The 19954-nt window shown below is 35.7% G+C and overlaps 4 protein-coding genes across 4 annotated transcripts; 1 reads left to right on the forward strand and 3 right to left on the reverse strand.

Moving 5' to 3' along the window:
- Positions 1 to 124: 124 nt before the first annotated feature.
- Positions 125 to 3844, reverse strand: LOC104885004 (uncharacterized). The gene is made up of 6 exons (XM_010669719.4): positions 3363 to 3844; positions 2798 to 2833; positions 1806 to 2007; positions 783 to 861; positions 582 to 699; positions 125 to 438 (listed from the first exon to the last, which is right to left on the reverse strand). The coding sequence occupies exons 1-6, from the start codon at positions 3560 to 3562 to the stop codon at positions 414 to 416; spliced, it is 660 nt and encodes a 219-aa protein (XP_010668021.1). The 5' UTR covers positions 3563 to 3844; the 3' UTR covers positions 125 to 413.
- Positions 3845 to 6632: 2788 nt separating this feature from the next.
- LOC104886892 (uncharacterized) lies at positions 6633 to 7091 on the forward strand. The gene has a single exon (XM_010671424.3). It carries the CDS (start codon positions 6633 to 6635, stop codon positions 7089 to 7091), a length of 459 nt encoding a protein of 152 aa, XP_010669726.3.
- Positions 7092 to 7841: 750 nt separating this feature from the next.
- LOC125492003 (uncharacterized) lies at positions 7842 to 8153 on the reverse strand. The gene has a single exon (XM_048634089.2). The coding sequence runs from the start codon at positions 8151 to 8153 to the stop codon at positions 7842 to 7844; it is 312 nt and encodes a 103-aa protein (XP_048490046.2).
- A 10116-nt stretch (positions 8154 to 18269) lies between these two features.
- On the reverse strand, positions 18270 to 19148 carry LOC104908611 (uncharacterized). The gene has a single exon (XM_010697736.1). It carries the CDS (start codon positions 19146 to 19148, stop codon positions 18270 to 18272), a length of 879 nt encoding a protein of 292 aa, XP_010696038.1.
- Between the last annotated feature and the right edge of the window lie 806 nt (positions 19149 to 19954).

Genomic DNA, 19954 nt, shown 5'->3' on the forward strand with positions numbered 1-19954 from the left:
TGTCCAAGAACAATTTCATACCAGGAAGTTTTTCCAACAAACAAACATGATCTAACAACACTGTTTTTCCTCACTGAGAAGAAGTGAGAAGGAAAAAAAAAGGGAGCAACAAAGACAACAGAGAGAAGGGGAGGCATAAATAGCTCTTTCAATTTCTTTTTTGACAATAAAGCTAAAATTATTACAAGAACATGAAATGCATACTTCCATACTGTACATGCATTCTTGGCAGCTTACAACATACACTGATACATTTTGCATATTTAACTGTGATCAGAAAGAATATGTTATCTACACTTGACCTTAAGATTAGGTACACCATCATTATATGTGGTAGATGAGTATGCAGAAACGGAACCCTCGAATAGAAGCCAGAATCAGATATGTAACCACAAGGTCCGAGATGCATACATCTACGAAGAGAGCGCCAACTTGTGCCTGCATATCCAAAAAATTTGAATGACAATGAGGGGTCAGCTCAGAGAAGGAGAATATAGCAACTCAAAAAAATTAAAATTTGGATTCTATTCATTCAAAAGGAGAAAACAAGTGCTGAATCATACTTCAGCAAGATCACTCACATTTTCCACTGTAAATACTGATCAACAGTAAGGGGCTTTGGTCCTCCAAACCAGTTGATTAAAAATATATGTTCAATTTCTAGTTTGAACACCTGGAAGTTGTGGCTCACAGGCCAACCTGTTCATGCATAGAACACTGTAAGCATTGAGAAGATATGTCCTTTTTCTCATGTATGGCAATCGTAGAAGAAATGTCCTTACCTTTCATCTCAGAATGTTTTGCAAACAAGGCGGACCTTCCAAATTCTGCTTCTTTGGAGTTTGCATCAACCAATTTCAACTGAAAAGCCAAACACAGAGTATGAAGAAGTTTTTGATAAAGCTTGTCAGTATTTCAGCAATTGTGCACACACATAGCCTATTGGATTGTTATGATTAGTAATTGGGATTAAGCTTTATTGTTCTTGATTTCTGCTTTAAATCGTTACACTTCTAAAGATGCTAAACCTGTCAAAATATAAAAACTTGTCTACCATTTGAACGAGAGAATTTATGGAGGAAGCTAGGTTTTATAAGTGTAGAATAATTGTGTCTAAAGTTGGATTAAAGACCCTACAAAAAGCCTTGTACAAGTTTGATGCTCTGCTTCAGTGTGATTAACAAAAGTTCATTTAGGAATATGTGAAACAACTGAGAGATCAGGATCACTAGTTAGCAAGGAACTTGATCCTACAAGCACAGGGAATCAGGATCACTAGTTAGCAAGGAACTTGATCCTACAAGCACAGGGAAGCGGTGGTGTGTAATGAACTGATATTAGGGGGAGGGTAATTTAGGTATTATCTCGATTAATAGCTTGCGGAACAAGCTAGGTAGGTTATTAAGGGAAATACTCTATATATAGGGGTAATGAAAAAGGGAAAGACATGCTGAAATTTGATGAGTGTTTTTTAGTGAACTTTTAAGAGTTCTTGGGAGAGAGCAAGCCTCTCGAAAGCTTGTATATATCCTTTATATTGCTGTAATTTCAGTTTACCAAGCAAATACTCTTTTTCTTCCTTATTTTCTACCATTAATGGAGTCCAATTTATGTTAGTTCATAACATGGTGGAGGATTATTTCATCGATGTCTAGACTCTAGCCTAATGTCTCCCTAAGTACTTATTCTGACTTTCAGATTGGACCCCTAGCAAGTTGTGAAGTAGAACAACTACAATGTTACAGTCTAAAAGACGAACAGTTTACCAAAGAAAAAGACCATGAACTATGGACAATAAAGCACACCTTTCCTGAAAGTGTAATTTTTGCACAAGTAGGATTCTCAGGATCAGTTTTCCCGCAAGTCCCAACCGGGTATTCGCTGATTGTCAATGAGGATCTACTGTCTTTCAGAGCATATGCTGCAGTGGGATCTAGGGTTGTCAAGTAGAAGTATGGTATACCTGCACCTTTGCCTGGTAGCCCATCGCTAAATGAAACCACATTCCTGTATGAACTTACATGCGTCATGATGTTAATTTAGAAAATCAAGTCAGAAGATCAAGCATCATAGAGTTTATATGCCTGGTGAATTGTAATGAACTCATTAGAGCAACAAAGACAAAACTATATTTGGCTCCTTAATAGACAATTGAGCAACATAAGAGATTAAGAGCATTAAGGCAAAAAGACCCTCTCAGTGCGAACCACACAACCAAAAAACAATGTTGCATCCAGGCAATAATTCTGCATTTATAATGACCACAATTGAAAGTTGCTAGTTTGTGTTAAATTGGCGATCCCAGTGCTGTCAATCAAGCCTCAACTTACATCATGTATACATATTGTCACTCTCCAACAACTAAATTCAAAGTTGAACAGATAACTTATTGATAACCACCAAGTAGATATGTGATCCTGTTGAACATATAAACTCAATCAGCAAATTCACATTGACATATACACACATATTCAAGTAAATTTACAAACAATAATGCAAATGAGATTATAGATCAGACATAAGAGACTATGATAAACACATTGTTACATTACATCGAAGCACGGAACCTCTGGCAAGTTAGGTCATTCCACAAATTCCTAGCTCATCCAAGACTGTAACAAGAACATCAACTCAAAGAATACAATGGCAATGAACGACTATCAAAGAGATAAACAAACAAACGGTGCCAATATTCTGTAAAAAGCAAAAGAAGCAAATGCTAAGGACCAACTGTCACCAACTCCAATAACCACAGAAGGGCAGAGGAAAGGGGCAAAGGCAGAGCAGGAGAGAGTACCCAAAAGGCGAACCTCCTAAATCAGCCGCAATGGTACTGCAAAATATGAAACAAACATGTTAGCTTTACATGAAACAGATATTTCACCATAAAAAGAACCCATAGACACATAAACAAATCTGAAAAATACTATCAAATTTATGAAATTGCTTCAGAATTGTCATAGAACCGAGCAAGATTTTCCAAAATTGTAATCAAAAGTTCAACCACATTTCAAGCTATCGAAAAAAGAGGAAAAATCACAATCATACTTATAATCCATATAAGGCCGTAAAAACAAGTCAATCATTTCACTATTGAAAAAAAAGCAGCAGTAGCAACAACAATAACCACCACCACCACACACACTGGATTAATGGATTCCACTTAGAATACAAAAGATAAAAACAGATTGAAATGAATTCCAAAAGATCAAACATACAAAAAGGGGTCTTGAAAAGATAATAGAAACTGGAATTGAAATGAATGGAATTGTAATCAGAAACATATATATCTCTGAAATATTTTGCATAAATTAAAAATGACAGAATGAACAACTGAGAGAAAGAAAGAGAAAGAAATATACTTAAGAACACCCCAAGAATTTTGTGACACCAACCAACGAGCATAGGCAGCAGCATCATTAGGGGCTGGTTTGGAAAGAGAAATTAAGCGCCCTTCAACACTAATCAGTAACTGTAACTGTAACTGCAACATCATTATCATCAAATATGATGCAAAGGTTGCTTTAAAAATTGGAGATGTTCTTGCCATTTTGTTAAACATGTACTCCCACCTTTTTCCTGATTGATACCAAGATACTACTGTTACTGTAGTGTATATAAATTATAATGGATACTGCTCTTTATATAGAAAGAAAAGGACACAGCTTGAAGAAACTTATGGACACTGTTGATGAACTGTGAATTTTGCGATTGTAGTTCCCTGTAGGAAAAGGTAAGGACTTCCGTCAGAGGCTTGTCCTGAAGACACAAGTGCAAATTGGATTAACTTGGGTATGTTTTCAGTCTACTTATTTTGGGGATAGGTTTGGATGGGATCAAATCATATTTGAAATTATCTGTTTTGGTTTTTCGAGATTGAGTCTGGTTTAGATCAGACCGGTTTAACTGATAAGTCAGATCAAGTCAATATTTGAATTAAATATAAAGATTATATATATAATTTTTAGGATTGCATATATAAGAGCATCTTCAATGGGTAAAAATAGCCTCCCCATATGGAGTCTCTCTCCTCAAATGGGCCTCCACGGGTTGGTTCCCATTTAATGAGCGTGCTCATCTAGGGAGGTGCCCAAATGAAGAAGAAATCAGAAGCTTACACGTGCGGCAGGACCACTTGGGAGAAAGAGAAAAAAAAGCTGAACAGGCTGCCCGCTGGCCTGACGCTTCCCAGCACCAACCAAATGCCGCCAAATGTCCATTTTCCCTTTAAAAGCAACGATTTTTTTAAAAGTGTTTTTGTGATTTAAAAAAAATCTGCTAATTAAAAAAAAAAATCAACGTTCATATTTTTTAATTGTCTATAAATAGAGACCAATTATGCCATATTTTAGATACATTCAAATTTCTCTACCTTTTCCAATCTTTAATTTCTCTAATTTTTCTCATCTTATATATTTTATTCCTCTACTCTTTAAATACTTCCAAACAAATTATCCATAATTATGAATCCTAATAATTCTAATTATGGAAATAGGCCTCAAAGAACCCCAAATTATCAATTTAATCTCAACCACCACAAAACAAATCCCAAAATTCTAATTCCACAAAATTCTAACTCCCCACAAAATTCTAATTTCCAACGTAATCCAAATTTCCAACAAAATTCAAATTCCCCACAAAATCCAAATTTCCATCAAAATTTCGAACAAAACCCAAATCGTCAAAATACTAATATTGCTTTTGATCCAAATATGCTCAATAACCCTCAAATCCAAGCCTTATTCCAAGCATTTGTACTCCAAAGTCAACAACCTTCTAATTTCGAAACCTCGCCCCATACTCCGGTGAATCTCTCATCTCCAATGTCTCAATATATGGATCAAAATCCTACAACTCCAGGGGGAGACGGGAGCAATAACCGAATACCGATTGGAGATTATTACCAAACTCAACAACTCGGAGACGATGATGATGCTTATGATGATGATGATGAAGCGGACCAAGGTGGAAAAGGTAAAGATAAGATACTAAAAGAAAGGTGGGGACATGATGAGGATATAGCATTGGTCTCCGGATACCTTAATTGTGGTGGTGATCCATTAGTGGGAACAGATCAGTCAAAGGCAAAGCTTTGGAAAGAAATCAAGCCATCTACGATGTTGAAGTGGTAAAAAAACCATCACTCATCCACCCAAGGACCATGAAGTCAATTAAAGCGCATTGGAGAACCATCAACCGACTCGTGACTTTGTGGGTATCGCAACTCGGTGAAGCCGAGCGAATGAAATCAAGTGGAATGGCTATTACGGATGTAGAGGCTAAAGCTCATGAACTATACCAACAAAAACAAAATAATAAAGCTTTCAAATTGTACCATTGTTGGATGGGAATGAGACACCTTTCAAGATGGCAACCCGGATACGATTCAACTGTTGTGAGTCAATCAAGTTCAAAAAGGTCAAGTGATGAAGTTGTATCAGTTCGCCCGATGGTGTGAAGAAGGCTAAGGCACAAGAAAAAATGAAAGGAGTAGCTACAAGTTTAGATGATTTCAACAACACTTTAAGTGAAATGCAAGGTGAACGAATTAGCGAAAAAATATAGAAGAAATGATGGATTACCAAAAGCAGCGAGATGAAAAGAAAATGAGGTTCAAGATGTATAATTGTTGATGACCAAACCATCTCTTGATGCGGTTGAGTTCGAATACTATGAGAAGCTAAGAGAAGAGTTTATGAAGTAGTTTGATAAGGTTGTTTTATTTAGTATCCTTAATTCTTTCGTAATTCTAGTATTTACTATCCTAGTTTGTATTGTTTTGATATTTTATCTATTGAGAATCTTATCTTCTGAAAAGTGGATTACAATCTTATCTTTTGAAAATCTTTTTTTTTGGGATTGTGTAGTCCTTTCTTATTTTCGAGAGATTGCACTCTTATCATCAAATGTCTATAAAAGATGAATTGGTTGAATGATAACATCACACCATAACACCATCCTTCTTTCTACAAAAAATATCATTCTTCTTCCTTCAAACCACTTCATTCTTCTTCTCTTCTTGCAACAAAAGGAAACATGAACTTGGATTACAATTCTTCAAGTTCAAGTGATGACCAGTTTGATGATATGGTCAATAACATGATTTTATACAACGCGTATCTTGAAGAACAAGAAGACTACGTAATTCAACAAGCTGTTCAAACAATTGTTGCTCCAATCATAGAAGCCACTCAAAGAAATCTCCCAAAAAAAAAAAATTATTCCAAGAGACCGTGCTGATGCAAATCAAAGGTTAATGAACGATTACTTTGTTGATCGTCCTCTATATACCGAAGACATGTTCCGACGCAGATTTCGTATGCATCGTCCTCTTTTCTTTCGAATTATGAACGCAGTCGCTGCAAAGACAAATTTTTCAACAACACCAGACGCAACTGGGAAGCTAGGTGCCTCCATCTATCAGAAATGCACAGCAGCATTGAGGTGTCTAGCATATGGATCAGCATCTGACGCAGTCGACGAGTACATCAAAATTGCTGAATAACAGCAAAGGAGTGCCTTGTGCACTTTGTGCAAGGAATTCGAAAAGCTTTTACGACCGTTAGGAGGCCTACAGTAACCGACTTGCAACGCCTCTTACGTGACGGGGAAAGGCGGGTTTTCCTGGAATGATGGGCAGCATAGATTGCATGCATTGGCAATGGAAAAATTGCCCACGAGCATGGAAAGGGTTGTATCAAGGTAGGTCCAAATCTGCAACGGTAATTCTAGAAGCCGTGGCCTCCGGAGACTTGTGGATATGGCATGCATTTTTCGGAACACCGGGAACTTGCAATGATATCAATGTATTGGCACGCTCTCCGGTGTTTGATGATCTTTATCAAGGAAGAGCTCCTGAGGAATTTAATGTGAATGGTAATACCTATAATAGGGGATATTACCTAACAGATGGGATCTACCCTAAATGGGCAGTGTTCATGCCAGCAATTCGACTCCCACTATCTCCCGTCGATGAGTTGTTCACCAAACGTCAAGAATCAGTTCGGAAAGACGTCGAACGTGCGTTTGGGGTTTTACAAGCACGCTTTGCAATAATACAAAGGCCATCACTCATTTGGGATAACACTTAATGTGGGAAATAATGCTGGCGTGTATCATTCTTCACAATATGATTGTCGAGGATGAACGGGATACATATCTAAATTATCAAGACGCATCAGACTTCGAGCAAGAAAATGCCTCGATTGCTAGTACTTCGTCTAGCCATAGGCTTGAAACATTTCTGTTCAACCTGGTCGCTACAATGATATAGGGATGCAACAATATTTGCAAAGAAGAGCTGATGCGTGGGATAGAGATGTTCACAACTCCTTACAAAAGGACTTGGCTCAACACATTTGGCACAATTGTCGCCAATCAACCAATGATGAGTGAATTATTGTTTGTAATATTAAGTTTAGCCATTGTTGTAAGAAATCTCAATTAAGTAGCTTAATTAAAAGATGAGCATAAATTAACGATTTATCGTTTTAATAGCGTGATTAGCAATTTACATAGCGTAATTAGAACTACCGAATTTAATTAGTGTGTAATTATTTATTGATTAATTATGAAATTAATGAGGATAATTACGATTTTTTTATTTAATTACAAAGAAATCATGTTAAATATGAAGTATATAATCAATAGATAAAATATTGGTGGGGTATGGGAAAGTAGGAGAGAGAAAAGGTTGGATGGAGAGAGAGAAGATAAATGGGGAGGTAGATGAATGGAGGTATGTGTTTCAAATTTGAGTAAGGTAAAATGGGGAGGTAGTGGAAAATGAGGTGGACAAATAAGGTGAGGAGAGAGAAGAAATCCCGCCTTTCCCCGTCACGTCAGAGGCGTTGCAAGTCGGTTACTGTAGGCCTCCTTAAGTACTCGGTCGTAAAAGCTTTTCGAATTCCTTGCACAAAGTGCACAAGGCACTCCTTTGCAGTTGATTCAGCAATTTTGATGTACTCGTCGACTGCGTCAGATGCTGATCCATATGCTAGACACCTCAATGCTGCTGTGCATTTCTGAAGAGTGGAGGCACCTAGCTTCCCAGTTGCGTATGGTCGTTGTTGAAAGTATTGGTCTTGCGCAGCGACTGCGTCCACAATTCGAAAGAAAAGAGGACGATGCATACGAAATCTACGTCGGAACATGTCTTCGGTATATAGAGGACGATCAACAAAGTAATCGTTATTACTTTGATTGTGCCTGTCTTGGAATAATTTTTTTTTTTTGGGAGATCTTCTTTGAGTGGCTTCTATGATTGGAGCAACAATTGTTTGAACAGCTTGTTGAATTACGTAGTCTTCTTGTTCTTCAAGATACGCGTTGAAAAATCATGTTATTGACCATATCATCAAACTGGTCATCACTTGAACTTGAAGAATTGTAATCCAAGTTCATGTTTCCTTTTGTTGCAAGAAGAAAAGAAGAATGAAGTGGTTTGAAGGAAGAAGAATGATATTTTTTTGTAAAAAGAAGGATGGTGTTATGGTGTGATGTTATCATTCAACCAATTCATCTTTTATAAACATTTGATGATAAGAGTGCAATCTCAGAAGATAAGAAAGGACTACACAATCCCAAAAATAAAGATTTTCAAAAGATAAGATTGTAATCCACTTTTCAGAAGATAAGATTCTCAATAGATAACAAATATTAAAACAATACAAACTAGGATAGTAAATACTAGAATTACGAAAGAATTAAGGGTACTAAATAAAACAACCTTATAACTAAACTACTTCATAAATTCTTCTCTTAGCTTCTCATAGTATTCGAACTCAACCGCATCAAGAGATGGTTTGGTCATCAACAATTGATACATCTTGAACCTCATTTTCTTTTCATCTCGCTGCTTTTGGTAATCCATCATTTCTTCTATATCTTTCCTTATTGTAATTCGTTCACCTTGCATTTCACTTAAAGTGTTGTTGAAATCATCTAAAATTGTAGCTACTCCTTTCATTTTTCTTTGTGCCTTAGCCTTCTTCACACCATTCGGGCGAACTGATACAACTTCATCACTTGACCTTTTTGAACTTGATTGACTCACAACAATTGAATCGTATCCGGGTTGCCATCTTGAAAGGTGTCTCATTCCCATCCAACAATGGTACAATTTGAAAGCTTTATGATAACGTGTTTATATAATCATTTTTATGTGATATATTTGTGTGTGTTCACCATATTTTTCCCATATATTTAATCTCTTAGAGCTATTATTCTTTACTTTTCGCTATTGCTCTTCTCGGGTGTATTTGTTTTGTTTTTGTAGGATTATGGCGTTTATTGGAGTTGATTGGAATTTGCACGAAAGCTTGGATGATTGCGGAGCATTCAGATGGATTGATAGCTTTATCCTGCGATGATTTTGAAGATATATTGTGATATGGCTTTGGTAACCATTAATTACCATGCCTAAGGAGCTACAAAATGGACTTTTGATAGCAAGAGAACAAAAAAACAGCATAAACCGCCACCCTTTGGCGGTCCTTTCAAGCTTACCGCAAGGCCATGGCGGTCTCTAATTTCAATATTACGTAATCTTAGTTTTAGAGTGTTTTAGGAGTCCAAATCCTAGTCAAACTCCTTGTATTTGGATAGATATAAATAGGTTTTGGATAGAATTTGAAAAAGGAGATTCTTTTAGAGAAAAATAACGTGAGATTTGTTTTTCCTCTTGGACGCTTCTTCACGTTGTTGAACCCTAGTTTTGATAATGACAAAGAAACAAAGGAACAAACTAAGTAGTGAACTAATGAATTATTTAAGTGTATGGTGTCTAAGGTATCAATGCAAGGAACTGGGAGAAACAAAGTCAATGAAGAAGTCAAGAGAGGATTTCAAAGGCTAAGTAAAGAAGTTTCTATGTTGATACTGGAGCAAGCATTGGATCAAGAATAATAGAAGCTAGGCGTTTTATTTTCTAGTTCCAATGTAAAGGAACAAAGAAAGAATGGTAAGGAACTGTGGCAGAATATTTGAGAATGAAGCGTTTGTTCCTCTGTAAGGAACAAACTCAGTGGCACTTAGTAAATATGTTAAAGGAACTGAACTAATATAAGGAACTAGACTTAGGCGTGTACTTAGTATAACGATTAAAAGATAATGGAGTAAGTCATGCCTAGATTATAGGAAATTAGTTATTTCTAATTTCAAATGATAAAATCAGTTTTAAAAAAGAAAATCTGTTTTGGAAAAGATTTTATTTTTCGAAAATAAGAAAATAAATATCCGGTTGTTAGAAAGATTTTATTTCAAAGATATTATTTTCTTAAAGATTAGAAATTCAGATTTAAAAATAAAAAGAGTTTATAAAAACTGATTTTCGGATAATGTTGAAGGAACTCCTATTATTTAGGAGTAATGGCTGCATTTTTCCACGTTCATTTATAGTTCATGGGATCATGGGACATGATGTAAAACGTGTTCCTTAGGGGAAGGAACATCATGGGTAAATGGATTAAAACGTGTACTCTAACATTAATCCCACGTTCTTCATGATTAACACTATAAATATAGAAGTCTAGATAAGTTCCAAAGTGTGTCTGACTAAGTAATTAAGTGAGTTTAACTTATTAAGTGTCAGTGCCCTCATTCTCTCATAATAGCCATTTGTTCTTTGCCTTCTTACTCTAATTCCACTAAGCTTATTTCGATCAATTGTATTTTGGTTTTTGGGGTAAGGGAACTTTGAGTGAAGTTCTGTAAGAGAAAGGCTTTGAGTGATGCTTGTATGTGTGAGAAAACTTCGAGTGAAGTTGAGAGGAACTGCTGTTAAGGGAACAGTGGTTCAGGAACTTGAGTTTAGGAACTCAAGGTAGGGCTCGAGTTAGAATTAGGTTGTAACAGAGTTGTTTGGCCTAATTAGTGAAAGTGTTGAGTTTAAAATCCCTAGTGGTCGAGGTTGTTTCTTCTTGTTGGGCCCAAGAAGTTTTTCCTCGTAAAAATCCCTTGTGTTCCTTTAGCTTGTTTATTCGTTTAAGTTTTAATTTCCGCAAAAAGTTACGTTTATTTCTACACCTACAATTCACCCCCCCTCTTGTAGTGTTCCTAGGGAAATAACACACGTTATCACGCCATTCTCCATTTTTTTTCCTCAAGTCTTTGTTTTCGACATTCAAGTTTGCAATTTCATCAATTAATTCAAGTATTATTTTCTTTTCTCTATTCTATTATTATTATTGTTAATCATGCTTTCTTTTAATCCTTATTTTGTTTGTTCAATCATCATGTGTGAGTAGTTTCTTATTCTAGGGTTAGGTTGAACCCTAATATGAATTGATGCTTGTTTAATTCCCAATTCCCAAACTTTGATTAATTTATGATTCATTTATTTTAGGGTTGGTTTTAATTATCAATATATGACTAGAAATAGTATATATTGAGTGTGATTATTTTTGCAACGAAAGTTGAATCTTAATCGAATCTAGAACCCTAATTTAAGATAAAGGAAATCATTACGAAAGTAGTTGATGGAATTTATTAGGATGTTAGGATGCTATGTCTAAAGTCCTTAATTTGCATGACTCCATGAAAATAGGCATGATTGCATTGTTAGGGAAGCTATTGATTGATCGAAAGAAATCCTTAGTATTATTAGGGCGCGTCTATCCTATGAGTTATTTATTAGTTAATTAAGGAAAAAGGGATTGTTTGTGGCATTAATTCGTGTTAGTGGGGATACTTAAACCTAGATGTCTTTAGTCTTTGATTCACTCTTGATAATTTCATTTGCTTTAGTTATTTAGATTAGTTCATCATCACTTATTCGGATCACTTACTTAGTATTAATTAGAGTCAATTTAACTACTTTGAATCAGTTAGTCTCTTGGGATTCGATCCTTACTTGCCCGACTATATTAGTTAGGAGGAATAGTTAGGTTATTTTTGTTAGGTACGCGATAAGCCTTTCAAATTTTGGGTGGATATAAGGTTGGATTGAACCCGGCATTCGGAATCTGTAGTGGGACTAAGTTTTCTTTTATTTTTGAGCACCACATTCCCAAATAACGTTATCCAACCCCATTTAACCAAGCCTACCCTTTTATAGAACTCATGACTTCCGTGTTGCATCCTAACAGTATAAGTGGAGAAAGTCAATTTGCAAATCTAAAGAAGACAGTTACGTGAAGTTGATGTGCTTTATTGCATTTAGGATGAGTGATTCTTATTCTAACCTCTTAAACACATGAGTGGCTTCTTTGTTTTGTTTTACACAACTAGAGTGAGAAGCTGTTATTGTACAACTGAGTCAAGTTTGGGGAGATGTGTGGTAAGACTGGTTGATCACTGAGGGTGCTAAGTCTTGTTTGCATGGAAAATTGATTTGTGCTTGTTGATTTGTAACGCATAAGTGATTTCGAAAGAAAATGAATTTTGTTTCTCATGACTATCTTGTTTTGCTATTCGGTTTGGGAATTCATCATTTGGCTTTGTAGGTATGCCTTCTGAAAACCTTCACGAGACCTTACTCGTCCACTAGGGTAGCCTAGGGGTTTAAAGGGCTTGTTGCACGTGCTAAGTGCAATCGTGATTCCTACGACAGTGAGTATAGGTTTTACTGCTTCCTTAGAATAGTTTTTCTTTTCTTAGTTTCTTTTCTCGAGGACGAGCAAAGGTTAAGTGTGGGGGAATTTGATAACGCGTTTATATAATCATTTTTATGTGATATATTTGTGTGTGTTCACCATATTTTTCCCATATATTTAATCTCTTAGAGCTATTATTCTTTACTTTTCGCTATTGCTCTTCTCGGGTGATTTGTTTTGTTTTTGTAGGATTATGGCGTTTATTGGAGTTGATTGGATTTGCACGAAAGCTTGGATGATTGCGGAGCATTCAGATGGATTGATAGCTTTATCTGCGATGATTTTGAAGATATATTGCGATATGGCTTTGGTAACCATTAATTACCATGCCTAAGGAGCTACAAAATGGACTTTTGATAGCAAGAGAACAAAAAAACAGCATAAACCGCCACCCTTTGGCGGTCCTTTCAAGCTTACCGCAAGGCCATGGCGGTCTCCAATTTCAATATTACGTAATCTTAGTTTTAGAGTGTTTTAGGAGTCCAAATCCTAGTCAAACTCCTTGTATTTGGATAGATATAAATAGGTTTTGGATAGAATTTGAAAGGAGATTTTTTAGAGAAAAAACGTGAGATTTGTTTTTCCTCTTGGACGCTTCTTCACGTTATCACGCCATTCTCCATTTTTTTTCCTCAAGTCTTTGTTTTCGACATTCAAGTTTGCAATTTCATCAATTAATTCAAGTATTATTTTCTCTTCTCTATTCTATTTATTATTATTGTTAATCATGCTTTCTTTTAATCCTTATTTTGTTTGTTCAATCATCATGTGTGAGTAGTTTTTATTCTAGGGTTAGGTTGAACCCTATATGAATTGATGCTTGTTTAATTCCCAATTCCCAAACTTTGATTAATTTATGATTCATTTATTTTAGGGTTGGTTTTAATTATCAATATATGACTAGAAATAGTATATATTGAGTGTGATTATTTTTGCAACGGAAGTTGAATCTTAATCGAATCTAAAATCATTAAGAAAGTAGTTGATGGAATTTATTAGGATGTTAGGATGCTATGTCTAAAGTCCTTAATTTGCATGACTCCATGAAAATAGGCATGATTGCATTGTTAGGGAAGCTATTGATTGATCGAAAGAAATCCTTAGTATTATTAGGGCGCGTCTATCCTATGAGTTATTTATTAGTTAATTAAGGGAAAAGGGATTGTTTGTGGCATTAATTCGTGTTAGTGGGGATACTTAAACCTAGATGTCTTTAGTCTTTGATTCACTCTTGATAATTTCATTTGCTTTAGTTATTTAGATTAGTTCATCATCACTTATTTGATTACTTGCTTAGTATTAATTAGAGTCAATTTAACTACTTTGAATCAGTTAGTCTCTTGGGATTCGATCCTTACTTGCCCGACTACATTAGTTAGGAGGAATAGTTAGGTTATTTTTGTTAGGTACGCGATAAGCCTTTCACTTTACCATTTTGTTTTTGTTGGTATAGTTCATGAGCTTTAGCCTCTACATCCGTAATAGCCATTCCACTTGATGTCATTCGCTCGGCTTCACCGAGTTGCGATACCCACAAAGTCACGAGTCGGTTGATGGTTCTCCAATGCGCTTTAATTGACTTCATGGTCCTTGGGTGGATGAGTCATGGTTTTTTTACCACTTCAACATCGTAGATGTGCTTGATTTCTTTCCAAAGCTTTGCCTTTGATTGATCTGTTCCCACTAATGGATCACCACCACAATTAAGGTATCCGGAGACCAATGATATATCCTCATCATGTCCCCACCTTTCTTTTAGTATCTTATCTTGACCTTTTCCACCTTGGTCTGCTTCATCATCATCATCATAAGCATCATCATCGTCTCCGAGTTGTTGAGTTTGGTAATAATCTCCAACCAGTATTCGGTTATTGCTCCCGTCTCCCCCTGGAGTTGTAGGATTTTGATCCATATATTGAGACATTGGAGATGAGAGATTCACCGGAGTATGGGGCGAGGTTTCGAAATTAGAACGTTGTTGACTTTGGAGTACAAATGTTTGGAATAAGGCTTGGATTTGAGGGTTATTGAGCATATTTGGATCAAAAGCAATATTAGTATTTTGACGATTTGGGTTTTGTTCGAAATTTTGATGGAAATTTGGATTTTGTGGGGAATTTGAATTTTGTTGGAAATTTCGATTACGTTGGAAATTAGAATTTTGTGGGGAGTTAGAATTTTGTTGGATATTAGAATTTTGTGGGGAATTTGTATTTTGTGGGTGGTTGAGATTAAATTGATAATTTGGGGTTCTTTGAGGCCTATTTCCATAATTAGAATTATTAGGATTCATAATTATGGATAATTTGTTTGGAAGTATTTAAAGAGTAGAGGAATAAAATGTACAATTAAGATGAGAAAAATTAGAGAAATTAAAGATTGGAAAAGGTAGAGAAATTTGAATGTATCTAAAATATGGCATAATTGGTCTCTATTTATAGACAATTAAAAAATATGAACGTTGGTATATTTTTTTTTTAATTAGCAGAATTTTTTTAAATGCCAAAATTATGCAACGGCTATTTTAAAAAATAATCGTTGCTTTTAAAGGGGAAATGGACATTTGGCGGCATTTGGTTGGTGCTGGGAACGCGTCAGGCTGGCAGGGGCAGCCTGTTCAGCTTTTTTTCTTCTTTCTCCCAAGTGGTCCTGCCGCCACGTGTAAGCTTCTGATTTCTTCTTCATTTGGGCACCTCCCCTAGAATTAGAGCACGCTCATTAAATGGGGAACCAACCCCACTCATGTGGAGGCCCATTTGAGGAGAGAGACTCCATATGGGGAGGCTATTTTTACCCATTGGAGGTGCTCTAAGACATAAATAAACTACTCCCTCCGTCCTAATTTATTTGCTACATTTTGCCATTTAGGTGTGTCTCTTTTTATTTGCTACATTTGTCAATCTTTCTTGAAAGGATAATAAAACAAATCCTACAAAACATCAGCCCAAAAGTATTAGCCCAACTAATACCCACCCAACCCATTTAATCCCCCAACCTCCCCCATTTAATCCCCCAACTCCCTTTATAATCCTTCCCTCCAAACCCTAATCTCATTTTCTTCCGTCACATTCCTCTCTCTCATCATCTACTACTCTCTCTCCTTCTGACTCTCACTTTCCTCTCTCTTCTTCTTCTTCAAACCCTCAGATCTAGGGTTTTACAATCCAAATTTGTTCAAAAAAACAGTAGATTAATTATCTACTCTTTTCTGCGATCATTATAAACCTAATTTTTGTGGTTTTTGAGTGATTTAAGAAAAGCGAGTCCCCTGTTTCTTGCATTTTTTGGGTATATGATGGATGAGTTAACTCCGAAATCAAAGAAACGGCCCTTTGATTCGCTTGACGAGTCCGATGCGGAGGCAAAAAATTCTAGGGTTTCAAAAAAACCCTTGGATTTTGGTTCGTTTTGTTGGGCTTGTGGCGCGCCTTCAAGAAAACCAACAGATCTTCAATTTGGTGGTGTAGTTGAGGGCACAAAAACCTGAAAACTTGGGAGATCCACCTCCGGAAGGCTTTAAATCATGGCGAGCTTACCTCTGTTGGTATAAAAACCATCTCGAAATGGTTTCCGAGCGTCCCCTTTCAAATTTTGGCTCAGATCGGTCCACTCCTTAACTTAAATCTCTGTTTTTTTTTAATTTTAGGAAGTTTTTTTAACATGCTTTGCCTGCGGGGTTGCGTTTGATTAGATTGCATGTATAGGGTTTGTGTTTTTTTCTTGTTTTTGGCTCGATTTGTTTATACGCATGTTGTTTTTGCCTCGATCTGTTTAAAAATTTGTTTATTTTCCCTTGATTTGTTTTATGTATGTTTATTTTGCCTCGATTTTTTTATATATATGTTGATTTGCCTTGATTTGTTCGAAAAAATGTTTAGGTTGCCTTGATTTGTTTATTTTTTCCCTTGATCTATTTAAAGATGTTTATAAATCTGTTGTTTTTGCCTCTAGATGTGTGTAAATGTTACTTTTTGCCTTGATCTGTTTAAAGATGTTTATAAATATGTTGTTTTTGCCTCTGGATGTGTGTAAATGTAATTTTTTGCCTTGATCTGTTTAAAACTGTTTATAAATATGTTGTTTTTGCCTCTGCATGTGTATAAATGTTATTTTTGGGTTGATTTGTTTATACAAATGTTATTTTGCCTTGATTTGTTTGAAAATATGTTTAGGTTGCCTTGATCTGTTTATAAAAATGTTATTTTTACTTGATTTGTTTGAAAATAAGTTTAGGTTGCCTTGATCTGTTTATAAAAATGTTATTTTTACTTGCTTTGTTTGAAAATAAGTTTAGGTTGCCTTGATCTGTTTATAAAAATGTTATTTTGCCTTGATTTGTTTGAAAATATGTTTAGGTTGCCTTGATCTGTTTATAAAAATGTTATTTTGCCTTGATTAGTTTGAAAATATGTTTAGGTTGCCTTGATCTGTTTATAAAAATGTTATTTTGCCTTCATTTGTTTGAAAATATGTTTAGGTTGCCTTGATCTGTTTATAAAAATGTTATTTTGCCTTCATTTGTTTGAAAATATGATTGATGCCAACATTTTTTTATATGTTCTGCCTTTGATTTGATTTGTTTATATGTTCTGCCTTGCTTTGTTTATAACTTCTGCCTTCATTTGTGCCTTGATCATGTTCTATGTTCTGCTTTTGATTGATTTCATCAAGTTATATGAATTTTGTGTTGATCATGTTTGAAATTCTGCCTTCGTTTGATTTGATGATGTTCTATGTTCTTCTGCCTTGATCATGTCCTATGTTCTACCTTTGTTTGATTTGATCATGTTCTATGTTCTTCCTTGATCATGTCCTATGTTCTGCCTTTGATTGATTTATATGTTCTGCCTTCTGCCTTGTTCTTGTTTTTGTGTGTGTGTTGGTGTGATCCTCTAGGATGAAATGGGATGTTACATCCAAATTATTACTCCATTTTGCATTTAATCAGTGGTAAAATGATTAGAATTGTAGTATAAAGAATTGATGAGGCATATGTGTTATATTTTGGTGTTGTGTTGGCTGTCCAATAGAGTTTTAATGACTTATAATATGTTTACATGAGAGGTGCACTATGTTCCTCAATGATGAATGAGGTCTGATGATTTATACTTTGGACATTATGCCTTTTCAGACCATTATACTCATATTGCCACCAATTTTTTGTGCTCCTCTTTTCAAGTTTTCCTCTGTTTTAATAGCATGTGTTGAGTGTTATGGATGAGTGAGGACTCCCTGAGAGAAACTTTAATCATGCCTAACTTGTGTTTTGAAAATGTTCAAATTCATTATCATTTTGTCTTAAATATGAGTGAGAAAAAAATGAAATCTGATTGAATTTATCTTGCACCAATGTATCTTGTGCATGTTCTATTTGATTTTCTTTTTTTCTCATTCATTTGTTTGATGCAATGATACAATGTTTTTTGTACGTACTTAACTATAAATGAACTTTTTTTTTACCATAACTTCAAATTAACTGTTTTTTTTAACTTAACTAAACCCATAATGTTTACATATTATAAATGTAAAGGTTTAATACAAAATGTTTACATGTACTTATACAAAATGTTTATCAACCTATATATGTTGTATTTTACTTACAAAAAATTCTATTCTTCTTGCACTCTAATGCCCAAAAAATTGGCCTTCAAATGCCCATTGCTTGCTGTTTTTTGTTTATATTATCCCAATACCATCATCTGAATCTGATTTCCCATAGTTTGCTTCTTCTTGTTGATCTTCAAAATGACCTTCCTCTGCCCATTTTCTGCTCTCTTCTACTAATTGTGGACTAATGACAATACATGTTGGTAACTCACCCCTCCTCTCTAGTGATTTCTTCCCCATATGTGGTATGTGGTAATTGTTGTTACCCTTCACTATTAGAGTCTCCTTCATCACTTGTTGTAGAGTTAACCAAATATGATTGCATAGCTTAGGATCATAATTGTCAAATGCCTTGTTCACTGCCTTCACCAACTGTTTCACACTTCTAGGTGCTAGTTGATCTTTTAATGTTTGAATTGCATTAAAAAAACCAAGATCTAACACATTCATATTTGGAGATTGTGCTGGCTGATTGATTAATCTTATATCAAATCCATCTTTTTGTGCCTCCAAAGTGAATCGAACATCATTACTTGCTATGTGTGGCCTTGCATTGTCTAGGACAATCCATATTTGCTTGCATCCATCCTCTGGCCACTTCTTTCTTATAGATGGCAGTATGTGCTTTATTAGCTTCTCCCTTATGACATCTTTTGTGATGCTTAATTGAGGTTTGGTTTCAATCACCCCTGCATCTCTGTTACAACTTGACCTCTTTGCTGCCACCTCTTCTATGAATGGGAAGATTCCGATCTTCCCATCAAAACTGACCTCTCCATTGACTGTTATGTGTGGCCTTGCTAGTGCAGCTATGAACATGATTTTGACTATGAATCTCTTGCTTTTGCATCTTCTATATGGCTCTACTTCACCCGGAGCTAGGTAGTATCTTTGAGAAATTTTGCTCATGCAAAACCATTTCGCATCCACATGAACCAAATTATACATGTTGCTGAATTTTGGTATTGTTAGGATAGTGTTTGGTATGATGGAACCCAAACACCACAACACCCTTGCAACCTTATGTGCTGGGGTCAGATGTGGTTTTATGGCATTAGTGTGTTTTTTTTATAGCCCCCCTTTTCACCAACCTGTGCAATGTAGACTTGTGCAAACCTAAGGCTGCTGCTGTTGCTCTTACACTTGTCCTATTTCTTAGAGGAATTGCAGTTAATTGTTGAGGATCCAATTGAATTCTTTTTCTGCCTATCCTCCCTGTTTTTTTGTGATTCACCTCTATTATTGCATTTTGTTGGAGTTGTTGTCTTACATTCTTCCATATTCTACCAATTGTCCACCTTGAAGTCTTCAACTCAATTGCAATTCTTTTTATAGCCCCCCTGAGGTATAGTGAATCTGCCATTAATTTTTCTGTAAGCTACTTGTTGTAGCCTGTTTGCAACATGACATCTTGCATGATTGTGCAAAAACTGGGTCCTATTGACCACTTGTTCTGGCTGTTGATGTTCTTCATGTTCTTCATCTGTTTCACTATCTGTCCAATTATATTCCGAGACTTGGACATCTGAGTCATCATCTAACCACTCAGCAACAACCTCATGTTGACCATTTCCATGTTCTATTTCTGTGAAGAAATCTTCTTCTTCTTCACTTGAAGCTGCTGGTGCTCTGTTAAGATCAAAGGCCTCTGGTTGTGGTTGTGGTTGTAATTGTGGTTGTGGTTGTGGTTCTGGTTCTGGCAGTGGATCATTCAGATCAAAAAGTGGGTGAATTTGTGGTGAATTAAGAGCTGA

This window comes from Beta vulgaris, chromosome 7, assembly GCF_026745355.1.
Source record: "Beta vulgaris subsp. vulgaris cultivar EL10 chromosome 7, EL10.2, whole genome shotgun sequence".
NCBI lineage: Eukaryota > Viridiplantae > Streptophyta > Magnoliopsida > Caryophyllales > Amaranthaceae > Beta > Beta vulgaris.